The 20622-nt window shown below is 45.0% G+C and overlaps 1 protein-coding gene across 6 annotated transcripts in view; it reads right to left on the bottom strand.

The window, feature by feature from the left end:
* Positions 1 to 20622, bottom strand: part of MYO18A (myosin XVIIIA) — a 278083-nt gene that overhangs the window by 18813 nt on the left and 238648 nt on the right. For 3 of the 6 annotated variants that reach the window (XM_030185909.1, XM_030185910.1, XM_030185911.1), the window contains 5 exons: positions 19299 to 19484; positions 19002 to 19141; positions 17273 to 17317; positions 4448 to 4570; positions 1066 to 2472 (listed from right to left, as the gene is read on the bottom strand). In XM_030185909.1, coding sequence (XP_030041769.1) covers positions 1158 to 2472; positions 4448 to 4570; positions 17273 to 17317; positions 19002 to 19141; positions 19299 to 19484 — 1809 coding nt within the window. In that variant the 3' untranslated portion in view covers positions 1066 to 1157. Of the gene's footprint in view, positions 1 to 1065; positions 2473 to 4447; positions 4571 to 17272; positions 17318 to 19001; positions 19142 to 19298; positions 19485 to 20622 lie in introns of those variants that run through there. The other 3 variants (XM_030185913.1, XM_030185912.1, XM_030185915.1) reach the window with 2 other exon arrangements.

Genomic DNA, 20622 nt, shown 5'->3' with positions numbered 1-20622 from the left:
CAACAGTAATTAAGTAAGAATCATACTCCTTTTGTTGAGTTCATTTTGGAGCTTCCAGATAGTGTGCATGCATTGTGAATATGCTTAGTTATCCACTCAGGGGTGACAGCATGTCGGTTTCTCAAGTGCTTTCACTGTCAGGCCCATGAAAAAATTTGGAGAAGGTGCCCCAGATCATCTTCCTTACCACAAAGGAATATAAAAATGTACAAGAGCGCAATCTTGTCTTCACTCTGACTTGCTTCACTGGAGAGATGCAATCAACTACAGCATTAGACGGCTGTATTAGAAAAGGGTGGGATGTGTGTGCTGAACACCACTACTTTCCCCTCCCCCCTTACACACCAGTGATTATCCAAGCAGAAGCACCTGGCTCTATAAATGTCCTCACAGCAAATTCATGTTTTTATATTGCCAGCTGTGCTGATGGATGTTGGGTACACTTCCAACCGCAGGCAAACAGACAAGAAAATCATCATCTTTGGAGTCACAACCATTAAAACGTAGATTGCTAAAATAAAAGTCTTGGTTTGGAATCTGACCTGACCACGCTATCTTCTTTCTGGTAAGCCAATACAAACAGCCCCAGATCTTCTCCTCTATTTATTTGTAGAATTTGAAAGGAGAGCAACTGTATATCCACTATATTGCTAACAGGAAGATTAGACTTTCTATTACCCTACTGAGGCTAGAGCAATTTACCCAACTCACAGCAATCCAGAGTTTGGAGACCCCTGGATCTACAGTGCAACTTAACCCTGTCAGAATGAGATCTGTTGTAAAAAGGATCCCCCAACCTGCCCATGCAATCAAAGGAGAAAAGGGCCTGACATGTCTGGGGAATGGAACAGGACAGGGAGAGATATTAGAAACAACAGAAGTGGGGGGGGGGGGGGGGGGCAATATCTGAGATCATAAAACTTGCATACGATTAGGTTGGTAGGTTCACACCACATGCAAGAAAATGTGTTGTTAATGTAGTTATGGGGCCCTGTGCAGCATCACTTGTGTTAAAAGCACACGATGCAGTCTCTCATGCTTCAGTCTACAAACACCTACTGATTAATCGCTCTCCGGCCGGTATAGATACTTCATCATCAGACTGTCCATCTGCTTTCTCCTCTTCTTCTCCTCCCTCTTAGCCTGCTTGCTTGCTTTTACTGCATTCCTAGCCTCCTTTGGGTCATCCCCTTCAGAAGCCTGACTCTTTTTCTTGGGCCCCCTCTTAACACTGCCACCACTGCGATAGGAGATAGTGGAGCCTGAAGATGATTCTGAAGATGAAGAAGATTCTGAGGATGAATCTGTCTCTTTCTTCTTGGACTTCTTCTTGGACTTTTTGCTATGCTTCTTAGAGCTTTTCTTTTGCGGTCCTCTTCTGAGGAACTTTCAGAATCAGAGCTGCTCGTCATGTTCTTACTTCTCCTGCTATGAGGTCTGGAAAATTCAAGAGCAGAGGCTGACCTGCGAAGGCTGGTGGAAGGTTCCCCAGCTTCCAACTGCAGGCTCTTCATACTCCTGACACTTCTTTTGTCCTCCTCCTCCTCAGAATCTGAATCCAGGCTCTTTCTCTTGAACTTGACTGGCTTGTAATTGAGAACTTCATTAATGGCTGCCTCAAGATCAGGATCCAAATAGCTGCGATGACCTACAGGTCTGATATCAGAGTCCTCTACAAGCCTTTCATCAGAAGCAGCTGTTCTGGGTCTTGGTGGAACAGAAAAACTACGCCCAACCGAATGCTGGCTATACAGTGACCGAGTATCACTTAGTGCCACACTGTTTACATCATCCAAGTCATTGAATTGTCCTCTGGTAAGAGAGAGTTGGGATTCAGAGCGATTGCTTGATGTGGGGCTCTCCAGTGCAAAATTTGACCTGCGGCTGAGTGATGGACTAAGTGCATTGGAAATTGTACTTAATGGATCATCAAGTCTAGATGTGCTATGTCTTAGGCTTGTTGGACTAGACAAAGCAAAACTCAAAGTTGACCTGGTGTCCGCTTCCATCTCTATACCCCGCCGTGTGGATGCTCGACTAATGGGTGCTGAGACAGTAGATACTTTGTCAAACTCAGGGCTTGCAATTGACCATCTCTTCTCCAGACCCTTTCTGGCTCTACTGCTGGCCTCAGAGAAAGCTTGAGATACCACAGAGCCCCGGTCATCCAGATCCTCACCACTACCCTGAGATTTCTTCCAAGAGCTCACAGAAAAGGTGTCATCCAAGCTGCTGCTCACCATAGGGTTCTTCTTGGCTTTCCGGAAAGATCTATCTGGAGAAACTGGTCTCTCTTTCAGGGTAGAAAAAAGGGAGTCCTCATCCCCTTTCCCCCCTATAGAATCTTTAATATTAGCCCGCTTCCTGTAGCTGAGGGAACTCATGACAGACATGGGCCTCTCCTCACCTTCCTTGACCTCCTTCCCCTCTTTCCCCTCTTTTCCCTCTTTCAAGTCTGTATTTGAGGCAAATCTGAGGGGAGAAAATCATCCAACAGATAAGGCAACAAAAACCACAAACAGGGAAACATTAGAGGGAGAGAGAAAGAAAGGAAATAAATCAGTTCCATTGCATGAAGGTAGTAAACAAAAATTAAAAAGAAGAGCTAGGAGAATAGCCCTGAAAAGGTAACATACTGCTACAAGTGACCTATTTCCACATTTTCAGATTCACATTTCTTTTGATTTATTCCATTATATTTATCCAGTGCTGGTACTGTGAGGTTACCATTAGATTTACAACTTCAGAAACAAGAATTGTAGCAAACAAAGGGCCGTATTTTGTGCCCATGGAAAACAAACCTTAGTAAGTCGGACTCAAACCACCCAATATTCAAAGCAATTTTAACCAGGCCACTTGTAGTCACCTAACTGCTGATATTCTGCGACACTTAACCGGACAGTGCCGCTCTCACCACAAACCACTGCTGCACTGTCTGATTAGTGCAGGGGCAGTCCATGGCTGGAGCTTAGGCAGAGCCTGGCTGCAGCCAGTACGTAACTGATCAGCAGTATGGTGAAGTACGTGGTTAAAGTTAGGACAACAAAATAGCTGTACTAACTTTAGCCATTGAGTTAATTGGGCACCAGTCTAAATTGTCACCGGTGCCCAACTTCTGGGTAGCAGCATTGGGGCTTCTGGCCCCAACCTCTCTAAAGAAAAATCAAGCCCCAGCCAGGACTCACATAAGACCCGGTGGCTAGAATGTTTTGAATTAGTGCCAGTGTCTGAACATAGCCTGGCACTGAATATCCAGGGCTAATTCTGCCTGTAGCGATCAGCATTTTAAAAAACGCTGGCCACCATGGGCTGAATATTGACCAGAAAGTGTTTAACATCTGCACAACAGAACTGATCAAATGAGTTCAGGTTGCTCTTGCTTGATGGGAGGGGAGGTAGAAAGGACTTCTGCGATTCATGCAACCCAGTCAGATTCCTTCCACAGATAACCAATCTGTACCCTCTAACCCAAACATCCAAGTTCAGTCCTCCAGAGCCAGAAACCCACCAAATGCCTATTACCTCCATTGTATGCAAATCTCTCTCATGCATATTCATTATGGATATCCTGAAAAGCTGGTTTGTTTGCGTCACTCAAGGACTGAACTTGGACAAGCCTGTTCCAAGCTGTGGCTTACTTTACAGAATGAACCTTGGTGTTATTTCTCTGGACTGATCTAATATTACAATAAATGAACCAGCAGCACTGGGCTGGCACCCTTGATTCACTAAACCTCTGTTAGCATTAAAGAGCTCAAGCAAATGATTATATTTTAAAATAGTATCCAGTATTTCTACAAGATTTTGTTTTAATCTAAAGTTAGTACATTCCTGGTTAACCTTTCAGTAGTTTGTGACAGGATTTTCTACCCGATAAAATGCTTTAGAACCAAAAGATAGCAGCTATGAATCTGCAGAGTGCAAAGGGTTAATGGTGTCCCAAAAGTTCTGTAGAAAGCTTAAGAACTTCCCAGACTACATGAGTTGTGCCTGCTCCATGTCTTCAAACAGATATATCTCCTTAACCTGCCAGATGGGCACACTGAGCCTCCCACTAGTTTACAGAGGTCATTGATCCACTAACATTTTTTTCTCTTTAAGATGTGCCAAAACGTTTGGTTACCTACTTTGTATGGATGTCCTGAGGGAGAAATGTTTAGGATAGGCCTGCTGCCCCTCAAATGCATAGGATATAAAACTCCATCTGCCTGAAGGCTATAAGACAGAGTCCCTCTCCCAGCAAACTGTAAGGAATAAAGCTTTTTCCTCCTGGCAGACTGCAGGACATATAATCTTCCCCCTTTCTCTGCAGACTTTAGGGTAAAAAGCTTCCTCTCCCCTCCCCTCCCCCCCCCCAGAAGAATGCATGTTATTTCCGTGTCTCAGAATTCCTTCTTATTCTTTATCCGTTGCTATGGGAATAAAATGCTGATGGATGAACACTGACCTTGAACTCTTTAAGCTGCCATCATCTGAGAAAGGTTTTGAGGAGCCTTTGTTCTTAGACAGCCATGATTTGACCCCATCAACACGATCTTCCAGTTCGGAGTCCCCGTCTGAGTCCCCCTCACTGTACCCATGTCAGGAAGGAAAAAGAAAGATCTGTTATTGGGGTAAGTACTAAGTGAGCTGGCAAAGCACACAGTCTTGGCAGGCTGTGGTATGCACTTCTGTGTTAGAGCAAATTGTTAGTACTTCAGGTATACTGCAAACCCATGTAATTAGTGACATCCAGTATCCAGAAACAACTGCTGGGACCACATCTGCTCCTAAACTAGAGCTTGCCAGCATGCACAAAGGACAATGCCAAGACAGTCCTGAACTCAATTTACTGTCCATCTCCCTTTCAGTATGTCTGTGCTCTTGGCTTTATGTTGGGTCACTGGTCTTACATATCTCTGCAAATCCAGCCGTACATGCATGCAAAGTGTTGCCTGGAACAGCTCAGGAGAAATGGAGCACAGTGAAATTACTACTAAGAGAATCCACCCCACAGCTGGGAGTTGTAAGGCTGGTAATGGAGTTCCCTGCACTCCACTTTCTTCTCATGGCCAGTGTAGTGAAAATATCTCTGGGCTCACTCAGTACCTCCTTGGCTCTCTCCCACAAAAAGGTCATATCAAAGCTGGGTCTGAGATGTGCTCTGCATGGGAGGGCCATGAAACAGGACTGAGGCACACTGGCAGAGCAGTTGGGGGAAGGGATCTCAATACAGGAATCACAGAGCAAGAGTGGGTTGCTTGGTACTTGCTTTAGTATTAGAATAGCAGGAGCCCTGCAGGGTACACAAGGCATTAAGAAAGTTCTTGAACAAGAGGTGATGGTAATGGTGCTGAAAATGGAATACTAAGGGGCAACACAGGGAAATATTTCTGGTCAGAAAGGGTATTGGTACATGGAGCAGCAGAGGGACACATTTCAAGGCAGGAGAGGAGCATAGAGGATACTCAGTCCTACCCTATAACACGCCTATTCCACTTGTGAGATTGCCACATACAGCTTTGCCAGTGCATCTCATTCCTGCTCTGTAGCATCTCTTTCCAGTACAGTGGTCCAAAACCTTTTCTCCCCACCCCTTACTCACATACAAAGAGCTCCACCAATGTACCTCCGTCCTGCTGCATGGTCCTCCCATGCCAATCACACTGCACCCTTTACAGAAAGTTAAACCTTCTCCATTAAAATTTACATTGAATTTAAACTATGGCCCACACCAAATCCTCTTCTCTTCTCTTCTCTGCAGCTGGTGATTTGACCTCTACAATCACTGTTTTGATGGTTGGATTGAAAGTAGCTCACTTAGTTTAATCTGGCTAGCCCACTAAAATAATTTTGAATCAATAAATACTTCATCATCTTAGTGCAAGCTGCTGTACAGAGGGCGACTGGAGCAGAAGTCTGCCCTGAGCCGCTGCCAAGGTGTCACATGGTGTGACATGAAGTAACTCAGGAAAGCTCAGTAAAGAAAAACAATTTGCAGGACGCGAGTGTATTAAACAGTGCTTGCTGTGGAAATCTGTCATTGGCCTCATCTCCTCATCCACCTGCCACAGCCTGTTATAATTCGTCACGAAGATTAGTTTTTAGATACAGACACAAAGAGAAAGGACTGCTAGGACAGGAGCTCAGGGCCAGCCCTAACACTAGGTGAACTAAGAATCCTTCTAGGGCAGAAGGCTTTAAGGGGCGGCAGTGCAGTCTCGCCACAGCCAGCAGAGAATGGCAGGGCAGTAGCCTCTTAAAGCTGCTGTCAGTGGCAGGCCTTTAAGCATTCAAGCGTACTCAAATCCTGTCGCATCCTGCTCCCTCCAACAGGACATAGGAGAGAACTGAACGTGGCAGGTCTTGAGCATGCAAGTGCAAGGAGACTCAAAAACCAATCTTTCTCTTCTATGCAGGCTTGGCTTCCGAAAAGGAAGGATGAACGGATGAAGGGAAGGGGGAGAAGGGAAGGAGATGGATGCTGTACACCTTGGGGAGTAGGGGAGGGGGGGAGATGCCCCTCACCTTGGAAGAAAGGAAATGGAAAGAGATCAAGGCAAGATTAAGGCTTAGGAAAGTACGTTTTAATGGGGCCCTCTTAAATGTGTAGTTCCAAAAGTTCTAAAGGTAGAATTTTACCCTGGTAAATCAGTCGTTGGCAGAAAGGAGGAGAAAAAAAACAAATTTATTCTACCCATCCTTTATACATTGTTCTCCAATCGGCAAAAGTTAGTAAGCAGTGCTTCTTACCAGCTGCTTCTTCCTCGGTCACCTTTCCTCTGTAGTAACGGCCATGTAGGACTCCATTTGTGGGAGTTTTAAAATATGGTGAAATTTAAACTTAGTTAATTTCCTTTCCTAAAACCCTGTCAAACCAGTCCAGACAAGCAGGTTATATTTGACTTGATTTATTACGTTTATATACTGCTTAACATAGCCAATGTTTTCAAGTGGTTTACGATTAAAATAAACACCACAATAGATTGCTAATATAAATAATAGTTAAGTTTTGTCAATCAGAGTGTAAGACAAAAACTGGTGTTCAATCAACATTCAACCCATAGCTCTTCTCAAATAGCCAATAGCCAGGTTTTCAATGCCTTACAAAACAATAAGTAGCTAGAAATACCACTTAACTCAGCTGGTAATGAATTCCATAATAATGGTCCAGCATAACAACATACTCTGCTCCTACTAGTAGTCAGTTTAAAGGCGCTCAAAGAAGATAAATGAATCAAGCATTTCTAAGAAGAACATAACATACGAGACATATGATTAGGCAATTTGTCTGAAAGATATATACCCCTACCAGCAGATGGAGACAAAGACTCCTGACCAGTTTTGAACCTGACTGAATAAACCCAAACACTGTCAAACACACCAGACAAACCAAACTCTAAAAAACAAATGAAATTTCTCATTCAAATTTTTTTTCCTGAAGTCGCTCATCTCCAGAGCCCTTCAACCACGGGAAAACAGGAACCCTAAGCCTTAGCAGGACCAATAACATACAAGCATCCTCCAAACCTGTATCGGTCCCCCTCCACTACTCAGGCCCGGGACCCACCCAGAGGGGCCAACATGACCATTTCAACTGCAGCATTCCACTCTTATATGAAACAGACTTCCTGGGCAGACCCCAGACTGTAAAATAAATTAATGGTGAGTTTAAATTTCACGTTCCTTCAAATCTTACCAGACCAGTTCAAACAAGGGGGACGTACCCAAGCTCCTTTAACCTGGGTGGACGTCCAAAGGGTGTATCACCTTAGTACTGCACTCTAGTCATTACCGTTTAGTGAAGGGAGGACCAGACTGCCACTTTGCAAATGGCCTCCAGCAGATCCTATGTATTTTCCATCCAGGAAGCTGGTTGCTCTCTGGTTGAGTGAGCTCAGACTCCTTCCAGAACCTATAGCCCTTTCCCAACATATGCTACCTCGACAGCCTGCCAAATACATCTGGAAATAGTAGGTTTGGAGGTCACTCTCCCTTGCACAGTCCAGCAAACAACTCATACAATCTGATTTGTGGAACAGATTGGTCACCTTCAGATACCTCAATAATGTCCTGTGGACATGTAGACAGTGAAGACTAGGCCCTGATCCCTCCCTTGCCAGATCTGTGGAATGAGGGTATTACCACCTCTTTATTCATGTGAGATGGGTATATTACCTTAGGCAAGAAGGATAGAATGTCTGAACAGTGACCTTCTCCTCTATGAACTCCAAATAGAGATCCCACATGAGATAGCCTTATCCTACTCAAGCAGTGCCTTTCAAGGGCCAACTCTAAGCAAGAATGGACTCCGAGCCTCCATAGCTGCTGGCCCCTGGTGCAAAAATCTTCAACTTAGAGGAAAAGGTCAACAACATCCCACCACTTGCCACAATGGAAACATAAAGTATCCCCTCTCGGAGCCACAGGTGAACCAAGGTGTCTATCCCACTAGAGCCTTGCTACTTCCAAGCCAGCAGGTATGAGGAGGCCAGCAAGTTCTCAACCTGCCAACTCTCTCCTGAGTCATATATAGTTTGTGATTTGCCTTGTCAAACTAGGTTCCCAGGTACTTCAGGTGATGAGATGGATTTAACTTGTTCTTTCCATAGTTCACAACCCAGCCTAACAACTCAAACATTGCTATCACTTGCACATTTGCCTAATAATCTTCCATCTCTGACTTCATTCTGATTAGCCCTAGGTTCTAGGTAAAGATGGACTCTAATTTTTTCCTTCCAAACTGCTGCAACCAGCACCTCTTTGAAGGTGGTTCTGGGCATCATGGCTAGCCCAAAGGGGACAACCTAGAACTGGAAGTGCCTCCCTAACACTGCAAACCACAGGAATCTCTGATGGACATGGCATATAAAAATGTGGCAATATGCCTCAGATAGGTCCATGGAGAATAGGAACTCCCTTTTACAAACCACTGCCATCACCGATCACAAGGTTTCCATGTGGAAGCATCAAGGCTAGCCGAACCATTAGGAGGACTATGTGATCGTCTAGGGTAGCAGCTTCTTGGTGGGGGACACAAAGAGTAGCTGCAGTCTAAACAAAACAATAGCTCCTGATAGGTATACAAACTCAAAAACCCATAACTACATACGTTTCAACTGAAGAAAGAATGGTAAATTTTCAGGTAGTCCATTTACTCTTGCAAGTGGCTTGTAAGTTTAATACTTGAAAGTATGGTGTCCATGATATGCATTTTTACAGGATTGTTCTGGGAGAGATGGTATTGAGATGATCAAGATTGTTGAGTTTAATTATCAAAATCTTGGGGAGGGGGTCTCTAGGGGTCTAAAAGTTAATTAAGAGAGGACACATGACTAATGATTTGCCTAAAGTGCCAAATATCCTTGCACCAGCCCTGGGAAGAATGGAGCTCTGAAGCATGCATTGACTGTCTTTAAATCCAAAATTGGTTGGAAGATGCTTTTCTTCCTTGGAACTACAAAATGAATGGAATACTAGCCCTGGCCAAGCTTGGCCTGTAACACTTGGGCACCAAAAGCCTTTTTAGGTTAACCTGTACTACTCTTGACTTCCAAACCACAGGAAGATTTCAAAAGGGTATTGGGCACTTGGGAAGCCAAGTCGAAGGCATACCCCTTGGTGAATCACCTCTAATGCCTGCTGATCTGAGGCTATCCGGGCTCACTGCTAATCAAAACCCCTGAGTCAACTACACATAGATGGGGACCCAAAGTTCTTCACTGAGTTTTCTGGAGAGCTCTGGGACTTGGGCCCGAGATATCCAGGGGCTTTTTGAAAGACTGAAAGGTGCAGAAACCCAGTACCGAGGCTGAAGAGTGTGTGGAGGGCTTAGGGACCAAAACCTTCTTTGTTCCCTAAATTTTGGGTGTGAACCACTGGTCCTGGTAGACATTGCAATCCTCCAGGATATGCTGGGGTTTGCTTTCCTGAAGATCCTTATCCAACTTCTCCAGTTCCTTCCCAAAGAGAAGTCTCCATTTAAATAGGAGTCTCCTCAAGCAGGCTTTGGAGGATGAATCTACCACCCAAGTGATGCAATCAGAGCCACCTTCTGGCCATCACTGGAGATGCCAATCCCTTAGAGGAAAGAAAGGGAAAGGAGAAAGGGAAATGGAACTTGATATACCGCCTTTCTGAGGTTTTTGCAACTACATTCAAAGCGGTTTACATATATTCAGGTACTTATTTTGTACCAGGGGCAATGGAGGGTTAAGTGACTTGCCCACAGTCACAAGGAGCTGCAGTGGGAATCGAACTCAGTTCCCCTGGATCAAAGTCCACTGCACTAACCACTAGGCTACTCCTCCAAGAACTATCTTTTGTCCCCTTTGGGCTAGCCATGATGCCCAGAACCACCTTCAAAGTGGTGGTGGTTGCAGCAGCAGTTTGGAAGAGAAATGAAGTCAAATATTGTACCCGCCTGACCTTCCATTAGGAAGGTAGAACTTCTTGTTGTAAGGGTGTTTTCCTGGATCTCACCTTTGTTGGGCCTGAAGCCTGGTTACAACATGAACTATCTTTTCTGAAGCAATATGCATTATGCATCTCTTCTTGGCAGCATTATGCTGGCTGGCATCTTTCAAGAGGATCAGACCCACATAGAAAAATAATATTTATTCAATGCAGATACATTAAGAGAGCATACAATTATCCTCTAACCGCCCAACATGGCCACATTGGCCCCTTGAGCTTCTCCTATTCAGTCATAGTCATGCACTGGATGCCCTATATAGTAGAAAGCATTTAGAGGGACATCTGATGCTCTCCTTCTTTGGGACAATGAAGTAGATGGAGTATCTGTCTTGTCCCTGTTTGGCCTGGGGAACTGGAATAATGGCCTGGAGCACCAGCAAGTAATCTATGGTGGCCTGAACCTCAACTGCCTTGGTTCCCTTTCGACAAAGAGAATGCAAGGAGCAACCCGGCAGGAGAACTCCAACTTGTAACTTTCTGTAAGCATATCCAGAACCCACTAGTCTGACGTGATTTTTGTCCACTCTTCCTGAAACTCCTGAAGACATCCTCCCACTGGAGGAAGAAAAGAGTGGACCAGCCTCACATCATTGCAAAGCTCAGGAGGCATTGGGCACTCTAGTTGACTTAAGAGGAGAACTGCCTGTCTGCACAGAATATTGGTATGCCTGAAAGCAGGACTTCTAACTATATTGCTGACAATGAGGCTGGTACTGTCTGCAGTCTCCAAATCAAGTTTGAGAGCTCCTGAAAATGGACGACCAGAGGCTTTCAGCTTATCCTCCGGCAAATGAGTGGCTTAGTTTCCCCTAGTTCGAGATCTTCTCCAAATAGCCACTTGCCCCAAGAGGGCAGTTTAACTAGATGTGACTTTGACACTGCATCTGCTGCCCAATGCCACAACCAGAGTTGCTGACATAGCAAAGACATACTGCGGGCAGTAACCCATAACAAGTCATAAATAGCATCCATCAAGTAGGCCAACCCCTTATACAGCAGGGCGTTATGGTGCCTGTCTTGTGTTGCAGACTGCTGATGCCACTTCAGGCATGCTCTTGCCATGAACGAGCTGCATACTGTTGCTTGAAGGCCCAAAGAGGCCACTTAGGCTTGTTTCAACGAGCCTTCTAGCTTCCTATCCTGTAGGTTATTTAGAGCAATGCCCCCTTCCACCGGAAAGGTGGTCTTCTTAGTCATCACTAACATGGGAGCCCACCCTGGGAAGCAGCAATTTATCTTTCTCCTCTAGAATCAATGGATAGAGGCAAGTCATGGCTCTTCCCACTCTCAGCCCCATAACTGGTGAGACCCATTCTGCTGTAATCAGGTCCTGAATATCTGGATGCATCGGGAAGGCACTAGAAGGACCTCTAAGCTCCCTCATGATCGACGAAGATAGAATTCTTAACACCGAAGCAGAAGACAATGGAAAGTACTGCCAGTGCCTCAAAAATCAGAGTACCGAGACTCTTTTCATGAAACAACCTCAGTACTTTCAGATCATCCCCCTCCTCTAACGGCTCCTTCAACGATGGCATCTCTGAATATTTCATCTGCCCACTCCTGGAGATCTAAACGAGATCTCTTAGGAGCCATAGGGGCAGTGAGGTGAGAAACTGAAGCATCATGCAGCAACTTTGACTGTCCCTGCTTCAGTAAATAGGCCCGGTGTAACAGCAATATAAACTACAGAGAAAGATCCAGATGCAGCTGAGTGCTGCATCAGGCCCCTTAGGTTGCATGCTCTGCGCATGATCAGAGGCTGTTCCTCACTGCCAGTTGGCCATGACAAAATGGTGCCCATTCTTGTACTCTCCTGCATCAAACTGCACACCAGTTCTGCTGGAGAGCCCGAAGTCCCCAGGATATTTGGATGCTGAGCCAAGACGTGCTGCCACAGACCATTTCCTTCACTTACCACAGGATTCCTGGTTTGCACGCATTGCAATGCCCTGATGCTGGCTGGCAGGTCCCACAGCGGGAATAACGCTTAACTGATTCCACGTGAGTTGAATTTGAGGCCTGCAAAGCATTTCTGAGTCAAACTTTAGTCGAACTTACCACTGCTGGCTGTTTCCCCCCCCCCCCCCCCCTCCCCAATCTCACAGTCTCCAAAAGTCTTACCCCAGATGAGAGAGGATTAGGACTGATATACTCTGTCCCATGCTCTCCAATAAACCTCTTTCCTTCTCCTTTTTATTTTTTAAGTTGTTGTGCTGGAAATGGAGAGCTCCACAGGAAACAGGGGGAGAGGTGAAAGGAGGGAAGAAGTAAATTCAAGGGACACCAGAGACAGGGATCTGAAGACCTCCAGATATGACTGCAGACTCAAGCCACCTACAAAGCTCACTAGGAACTAGTTGATCCCCTGGACAGGAGAAAATCACTCAGAACCAGAGATTGAAAAGTGTGTCCATCCAACTACTGAGACAGAAAATACTGAGGAGCTGGACTGGTTGCCAAGAGAAATGTCTCAGCTCAGTTTTCAGTTTCTCTATCTCAACTTGCTGATTAATGGACACAACTATCCCACAGATTATGGAATAGTGGGAAGCTATGCAATAGAAACTTACTTTATGATGGGTGGCCCAATGCATTTGTTTGCCCAGGGTCCACCAAAGTCTTAATCCTGCCCTGAAAGAAATGCTGGATAGCTTGAGGGGGAGAAGTAAAGATTGTAGACACCTTGGGAGGAGGGGGATGGGAAAGAAAAGAGATGCTGGACATCTTGGTGAGGATGGAGGGAAGGAGAAAGATACTGAACACCTGGCGAAGAGGGTAGGAAATACAGGTGGGGCAGGGGCTATTCTCATGGTTTGCCTAGGGCATCAGATATCTTTAGGCCAGCTGTGCTCATTCATGTTCCATGGAGCTCCATGCCCAGGAAACAGTGACAAACAACTCCTTCTATTTGTGATGGCTTGAGGCTTGATGAAACCTTTAAGATGGATCAGAGAGTTGGAGCCTGTGGTGGAACTATTAAGGACTATACAAGAGTGTTGAATTTTATCTTCTGGTCACAATTTATAACCTACTCACAACTTTAAGTAATGCTAAAACATTCCACAATTTCTTTCTCTCTGTACTGCATTTAGCCACACACTTGATGGCAAGGACAGAGATTTCACACACACCCCACATGTACAGCCTCTAACTGTGTATATCAAAAAGGGTCTGCGCAAAACAAAAGGCAAATGGCAGTCTGATGGAGAGTGTGTGCAGGCTCCTGTGAAGCATGGAGGAGGGAGCAGAGGTTGGTGACAGTCTCACTGAGTGGATCTGGAGGAAAGCTTGCAGTGAGAAGGGCAGCAGACTTGAAGGGAGCATGTGGAAAGGAATGTGATGCAAACAGTGCATGGAAGGAGACGGCAGCATACTTGTTGTGGGGGGAGGGCTTACCAGGAGTATGCTAATACTGCTCATAGGAAATATATGCTCAGGAAAGCTCAGAGGCTATAGACTAGAGGAAGAGGTTTGCAGGCTCCTGGGAGCACCAGAAGGGAAGGCAGCAGACTCACAAGGACCATTCAGAGAAGCAGCAGATTCCCACGAAGAGAACAGAAAGGCAGCAACAGGCTCACAGGGAGTAAATGGTGGGAAGACAGCAAGCTTTCTGGAGAGGAGGGCACAGAAAAGCAGCAATGAGCTCAGTAGCAGCACACAGAGGGTAGGCAGCAGGCTCCTAGGAGACGCATGGAAGGGAACCAGTGGGCTTGCAGAGAATGTGTACAAAGGTATCAGCAGCCTCACAGTACCAGACTCCACTGCAGAGAATGAACAGTGATTGCAGTTTTAGGTAAACAGAAACTAAGCAGCCAGGACAGAAATGACTGAGCAGCTGTGACCAGGAGTGCATCCATCAACCTAACAACTGTACACAGACCCCACAGAATTATATCCCCGTCTGATTTATACGGCTCACATAAATCTCACTTCCTTAAAACATCTAATTTATACAGCTTCTTTCATACCCCTATTGATCTGATTTATAAAGCTTCTGCATGCACTGCAAAATCCATTTCTGCATTTATAGATAAATCTCCGCTAACGCATAGCTGTATACCACCTCCATTACCTTTATGGTAACAACCATACCTATACTGTAAGCAAATAGGAGTAATTTGATTTCTGCCGCACTCAATAACACTCATAAAGCTCCCTGCAGTGCAGCCATTGGTGTGTGGGGGGGGGGGAGGGGGGGGGGAAACAGCGAGATTCTCTCTCCATGGGAGCAGCAGGAAGCCTGTGTGTGTCTAACAGATATTGAATATTATCTTCCACTAACAAATTTATCCAGTTTCCCTCCAACTTTTTCCCACAACCCCCCCCCCCCCTGGACAGTGCATTGTGGCTTTCAGCAGGATATGTCCATTATATATCTTAAGCATCAACCACAGTTAAGTGTATTCACTTTTGGCATTTAAATCCTTCTCAGTCATTGATGCCTCCCTCCCATAACAGACTCTGCATGGTGGTTTGATATTACAATATAAAGAATAAACCTATACAGATAAAAATAGCTCCAGGAGCAACTGAGATTTTCTGTCACCTGAATTAAACTCCACGTCAAACCCAATCTTTCCATGACCCTCTATGCCATTAGTTAAGCAAGGCCCAACTCACCCGGGAAAAACAAAATGCAGACTGAAGAGTGAGAGATATTAATTGTTTGTGACATAAGGGCTCTCATGCCTCTCTCTCACCATTGCCCAGAATTCCATTTATTGTTAGCAGCTATGGATTTCTCCTCTCGGTTAGCTCTGGCCACGCTTTCAAAGGAGCAGAAAACACCTTTATTCCTGTGCTCGCACTAGGGTTGGATTTAAGATTATGGCACACATAGGCAGAGGGGCTGAAGGGAGAGGAGTTCCTTAAGGTCCCAACCCCCCATTTTTTGTCTGCCTTCTAAATTTGATGTCCCAGGCATATGCCTGTGTTGTCTATGCCTAAATCCATCCCTGGATGATACACAAATATATACCTAGCCTTTGGCACTTTCCCCCGGATTCTATATACTTGTGTACCCAAATTTATGCCTAGCACGCAAATTAATTCCAATTAACATTAATTATTAAATTATCAGCCATTTCTTGGCTTAAATTGGTGTGAACTGGCACTAATTGGAACCAATTAGTATTTAGTGCATGCAAATGCCCTTAAATTGCTATTCTAGAAGTTGCATGCGCCGATTCCATTGTGCGCAATTTCTAGGGGCATTGTGCGCAATTTCTAGGGGTGTGCCTAGGAGTTAGGTGAGCAGGACTACAGAATACTAGCAGTTGTGCGTCTAACTGCCAATAGTTAAAGCGCGCGCGCTTACACCAGCCTCTGACATAGAGTAAGTGCTTGCGCCTAAAGTTAGGTGTGAAACTGTTTTACACTAGTATTCTAAATTTTAGCACTCTCTTTTTCTGTATTTGTTTACTGCCCACCGGCCCCCTCTGTCAACTTAACAGTTGCCATATCTGTTTTTTTGTCTACTTTCTTCTTCATCAGTTCCTTTATATTTAACAATCTGTTTCCTGACTCACTGTCTTTCTCCCCCCACCCCCAACAGTTCTTGTATCTGTATTGAGAGGTAGGCCGTGACGTAGGCGCAGGTCTGCAGAATAGGGGGGCCAGCGCCAGAAAGTTTGAGGTGGGTGAGGGGAGGGAGGGAGGGAGGAAGAAGAAAAGAGGTAGGAAAACATAGGAAACAATAGAAAGGGGGAGGGGTGGAAAAAGGAAAGAACAGCAGGAAGGAAAAAAGCAGCACCATTTTCAAACCGGCACTGCGAGCAAGCGGCAACCCTGCTGCCCATCCCAGCATACACTTGTCACAGCAAGGGATAGCAAGAGAGACCCAACGAGTCATTAGGGAAATGGGGGTCATTCAGCGTCAGTAACCTTTGTTGCATGATGTACTCTGCAGTAAGGGATGCACACGGAAAATAACGATGGTCCCGACTCTTATATGGAAGCAGAGGATGCCAAAGAGAGAAAGCAAATCACGGACCTCTCCCGCTTTTAAATGGTGGGGAGGGCACTCACATGAAACAGTGGGGCCAGGCACACTTGCTACGGCGACTCGAGGCTGAAAAAAGCTAGCGGTTAAGCCTCAGCCATACTAATTAACAACGGATATTGCAAGAGCTATGTAAGGCACAAGGAGGATGGTTCCCTGGCATATAAGCAAGCAAGCAAGCAGCTTCTGGGTTGGCATGTGATAAAGAGAGTAAAGGACAGCTGTTGCTGTATTAGTTAAGAATGTTAATACTGACTAGTTATATTAGTTAAGAAATGTTCACAGTGAGGTAATTCTTGATAAGTTCTGTTGTTATCATGAAAATAATGGCTTGTATTGCTGCGGCCTTTATACTAAATTCTCACTTTTGGAAGATAAGAATGGACTACAGAGTGTTTATTGAAAAGGAAGAGAACGAGAAATAAGGGAGAGAAGGGGACAAAGGGGACAGGAAGGCAATGAGGAAAGGGGGAGGGGAGGGTTAGGGAAGAGACAAGAGTAAGGAATTGGCTACAACTCCCCCTACTTTGTACATCTATACAAATGATTTGGAGTTTGTGGCCCCTGTCTGCCCCTCTCATTGGGCAGTCTCTCACATGGTTATTAAAAGAAGAGACGTAAATCTTCATGGCATATTGAGAAATGACAAAGATGTTTACAGTTTGGGCTAGCGCTACGGTGAGAACTCAGTTAAAGCTAGAGGATGTGCTCGTGCATCAGACTGTCCTGCCACGGACACAGCACATGCAGAAACTCAGGCTAGCCGTGGCATGCAAGGGGGTGAGGGAAGACAAAGAATTCTGATGTCCTCACGTTTTATTCTTTCGTTTCTGATATTTTATCACCATGTCCTGCAAACTGAAAATCAAACAAAAATCAGCAAAGATGGAAGCATGTGGGAAATATCCAAAAAATTAAATGAAAAACATGGAAGAATGACATGACTGCAACCAAAGAAAAACAGGTGAAAAATAAAAGGTAAACACTGTCACAGACAATTCCATTTGATTTCACCATCCATCTGTGCACATGGAAAGGAGACCAGATGACTCCACCCCGTCTGTACACACAGAAAGGAAGCCAGCCAGCTCCACCCCCTGTCTGTGTGCACTAAGGAGAAGCTAGCCAGCTCCACCACTTGTCTGTGCACACAGAAAGGAAGCCAGTCAGGTCTATCACCTGTATGTACACCAGAAATTAAGCCAGCAGGCTCCATTACCTATCTGTGCTCATAGAAAGAAAGCCAGAGGAGACCTGAAGCAGCAGCATAGTGGTTAGAGCAGTAGGTGGAGAAACAAGGAAGTCAGGGTTCAAATTCTGCATTTCCCACTAATATGGCTCAGTTCAAAACTTAGATTGTACCTGCTGTACAGGTATGCAAATTGTCTTGAACTTGGAAAGGGGAGTAATCAAATCTAAAATCCAAATCCAAGGCTCATTTGCACACACAGAAAGAAGGCCACAAAGCTCTATCAATTCATGCTCCATGTCAGTCACACACACACCCACCCATTCAAGAAAACTGAGTCACACATCTTTGAAACAAGTGGAAAAAGTGCACATCTTATAAACACCTATACGTCCATACATTACTTAAGCCAATGAACCGTATAAAAGCACTTATCCAAAAAACTTCCACAAAGTAGCCACATAACATAGTGATTCGCCCTCCCCCCAGCCAGAGTCATTCATGACTGAGAAGTATCGTGACCTCTGAGGACGGAACTGCTCACAGACTGTGGCTTAGTCATTATGGGGAAAATCTATAAAGTAGGCGCTAACATTTACACACCGATTACATGTGTAACTGTTTAGAATAATAAATTATACATGTGTATATTTGCACATATGCACATAACTGCCAAAAATCTGCTTAAACATTAACCTGTAAATACACATATTTCTTACATAGCATGTATTTGATAGATGGGCATCCACACAGGCAGAATCTAGGCGGGAATCACTCTTATAGAGTACTATAAACACATGGTATCTCCAGCATTTAGGTGCAAACACTTATACTTATTTTATGGCTAGCATAAGTGTTTGCACCTAAAATATATATGTGTGCATATCTGGTTACACTACTTTCTACACTGGAAAGTAGGCACTTTCTTTAAAAAAATGTTTGGACAAGTTCCTGGAGGAAAAGTCATAGTCTGTTACTGAGATGGATATGGGGGAAGTCACTGCTTGCCCAGGATTGATAGCATGGAATGTTGCTACTATTTGGGTTTCTGCCAGTTACTTGTGACCTGGATTAGCCACTGTTATAAGAAGAATACTGGGCTAGATGGACCACTGGTCTGACCCAGTATGGCTATTCTTATGTTCTGAAAATAGGCACCTAAATATAGGCACACTTATAGAAGTCCGTCTCCCTACCCCCATATACAGCCATTTTTCACAATGGACCTTTCTGACAGTGCACACACACATATAACAGCCATGTGTGGATCCTTTTCATCCACCTTGGTAGTACTACCATGAGATGCCCAAGGACACTGCACCTCACACACAGGACACTGCTGCAGCTGCTCACCTGTTAATCAGATCTTCATTATCATCGCTCTCCATTTCATCTTCAATTGCTGCCTGCAGGTCTCCGATCCTCTTAAAGGCCAGCTTCAGGTCTGCCTGCAGGCTCTGGTTAGCCGCTTCCAGACTTTCCAGATCCATCTCCTTAACAGTCAAGCAAAACCACAAACATTAAAAGGTCTATATGAGCACAAGTCTTTGCATCCCTTCTGTCCCTCTAACATGCTCTGCCCTCAATTCCCAATCCACTCCGCTCCAGTTCCGATAACCCGGGACTCCAAGATTGCAATGGGGTCATTACCAGTTCATGCTTCCGACGACTGGTTTCTGCCTCCTTTTTGCTCAACTCTCCCATCTCCTCCTTCATGTCCCGCATTTGCCGCTGCAGCCTCTTGCTCTGCTCTTTCTCTCGGTTCTCCGCAGCTGTCCGCTGGTCCCGCTCCTCTGTCAGTTTCTCCATGTTTTCCTTCAGTCGACTTACCAGGCTCTGCAACATAACAGATGAGAAGAATCAGTCACTGTTCAGCAGCTCAGGAGATTTGGATTCATACCTGGATTTCTGACACTCACTTCAATATGTTGTAACCCTGACCATTTTGTAATGCAAGTAAGAAAATGTCCTAGCAAAGAGTTAGTCTAGTGGTAGAGCAGTTAGAGTGTACCACACAAGAACCATCCTTTGAATCTTAGTGAATGTTAACACTCCTAAATAGAGGGCACCCTGGGACATACCAGAGGATGCAAAGGGAGACCTGCACAGGTAAGTTGTTACCAGCAATCGCTAGGCTGGAGAGAAAGAAAGAGACTCCTCCCCAGGACTGGGAAGCCTCAGGTTTGCCATGCAGGAGCCCTGTAGGTCTTTGTTTGGATTTTGCCATTTCTTATTTGTAGTACTCCCTGTGTATGGTTAATTAACTCCTTTTCAATGTCATGTTTATCCCAAGAAAGCATAACATTTGGAAACACAGGAAGCCAAGACTTTTCTAGAAAGAAAGTTCATGTCCTCCCCTGGGGAGGTGGAGAGGGCATATAATCCTGATTTTACCTATCCTGAGGTAAATTTCACAGAGACTCATTTACTTACCAGCTGTGCTCAGATGAATGAAGCTATCACATCTCACTACTTCTGGCAATCACTTAACACCAGAAAGGCTGCTAGGAAGCAGAGACATCCAACCTAATGAGCCCCCCCACCCCCCATAAGAGGGAACTAACCACCTAATGAGAGCATCACCTCCAGTCCATAATGGGTCTTTTGCGGTCTGAGTTACATTATTAAGGTGTGGATGATTTGACAGTCTGGGGAAGTCTTATCAATATTCATAAATCTACAATAATCACAGCTGCACACAGCAAGTACTGAGCACCATCTCCAGGCACACCCTAGTCAAATTCTTTTCAAAGATGCAGCCCAAAATGGATCCAGCTTCAGAGGAAGAAAGGTGGCTTTATTTCAGGCTGGAATGATGAAGCAGGGTACCATCACCAAAAACAGTGACCTATAGGACAAAGCCTGAAGTTCCAAAATCCGACATGCTGAAGAGATTGCCACCATGAAAACAGTCTTCAAAGTCAATCCTTCAGCATGGTGGCCACCAACAGCTCGAAGGGCAACGTTACCAGCA

The sequence above is a fragment of the Microcaecilia unicolor genome, chromosome 13, assembly GCF_901765095.1.
Source record: "Microcaecilia unicolor chromosome 13, aMicUni1.1, whole genome shotgun sequence".
NCBI lineage: Eukaryota > Metazoa > Chordata > Amphibia > Gymnophiona > Siphonopidae > Microcaecilia > Microcaecilia unicolor.
The sequence above is the reverse complement of the archived record's forward strand: the minus strand, read 5'-3'. Positions and strand labels throughout refer to the sequence as shown.